The sequence below is a fragment of the Sinocyclocheilus anshuiensis genome, unplaced genomic scaffold (genome assembly GCF_001515605.1).
Source record: "Sinocyclocheilus anshuiensis isolate Anshui unplaced genomic scaffold, SAMN03320099.WGS_v1.1 scaffold16209, whole genome shotgun sequence".
Classification (NCBI taxonomy): domain Eukaryota; kingdom Metazoa; phylum Chordata; class Actinopteri; order Cypriniformes; family Cyprinidae; genus Sinocyclocheilus; species Sinocyclocheilus anshuiensis.
In genome coordinates, this window is record NW_015539149.1 from 1 (window position 1) to 836 (window position 836).

At 57.4% G+C, this 836-nt stretch overlaps 1 protein-coding gene across 1 annotated transcript; it reads left to right on the forward strand.

Moving 5' to 3' along the window:
* Positions 1–237: 237 nt before the first annotated feature.
* Positions 238–831, forward strand: LOC107683812 (putative per-hexamer repeat protein 5; the record flags this gene model as incomplete). Its single annotated transcript, XM_016479845.1, has 2 exons — positions 238–713; positions 792–831. Coding segments are annotated over exons 1-2 (462 nt in total), but the record flags the coding sequence as incomplete, so codon positions are not given.
* Between the last annotated feature and the right edge of the window lie 5 nt (positions 832–836).

Below are 836 nucleotides of genomic sequence, written 5' to 3' on the forward strand. Positions count from 1 at the left end.
CAAACACGAGTAACGCATTGAATTCAATGTAAGCTTTAATCAGAGACTTTGCCTTTCGTTCTCATCTAAAGTAGGTTTGAATTCATCCCTTAGGATCGTTTTAAGCACAGGATGGCTTTACAAAATAAAGAGGAATAATACTTAGAATATAATTCACTCTGTAGGTAAAACTTGCTATTAATGCTTTGTGTTTCTTGTTGTATATTGAAGTGGCATACTGTCTGTGCACAAAATAAAGCTGACTATGTCTGTGTCCACGCAGTGAAGCCGGGTCAATGTCCCATACCAGAGATGATTCCACTGTGTGCTGAAAGCTGTTTCCATGATGGCCAGTGTCCTGCCACACAGAAATGTTGCCCAACCACCGGTGGCTTTGCATGCAGTGATCCAAGGGGCCAGGGCCAGGGAAGCGGCCATTGTCGGGGCCAGGGCCAGGGCAGCGGCCAGGGCCAGGGCAGCGGCCAGGGCCAGGGCAGCGGCCAGGGCCAGGGCAGCGGCCAGGGTCAGGGCCAGGGAAGCGGTCAGGGAAGCGGACAGGGCCAGGGTCAGGGAAGCGGACAGGGCCAGGGTCAGGGAAGCGGACAGGGCCAGGGGCAGGGAAACGGCCAGGGCAGAGGTTCTGGTCAGGGCAGCGGCCAGGGCAGAGGTTCTGGCCAGGGCCGCGGACAGGGCCAGGGAAGCGGTTTTGGTCAGGGAAGCGGGCAGGGCAGCGGTCAAGGAAGCGGTTCTGGTCAGGGAGGCGGCCAAGGAAGCGGTTCTGGTCAGGGAGGCGGCCAGGAAAGCGGACAGGACCAGGGAAGCGGTTCTGGTCAGGGAAGCGGACAGGGCAGCGGTCA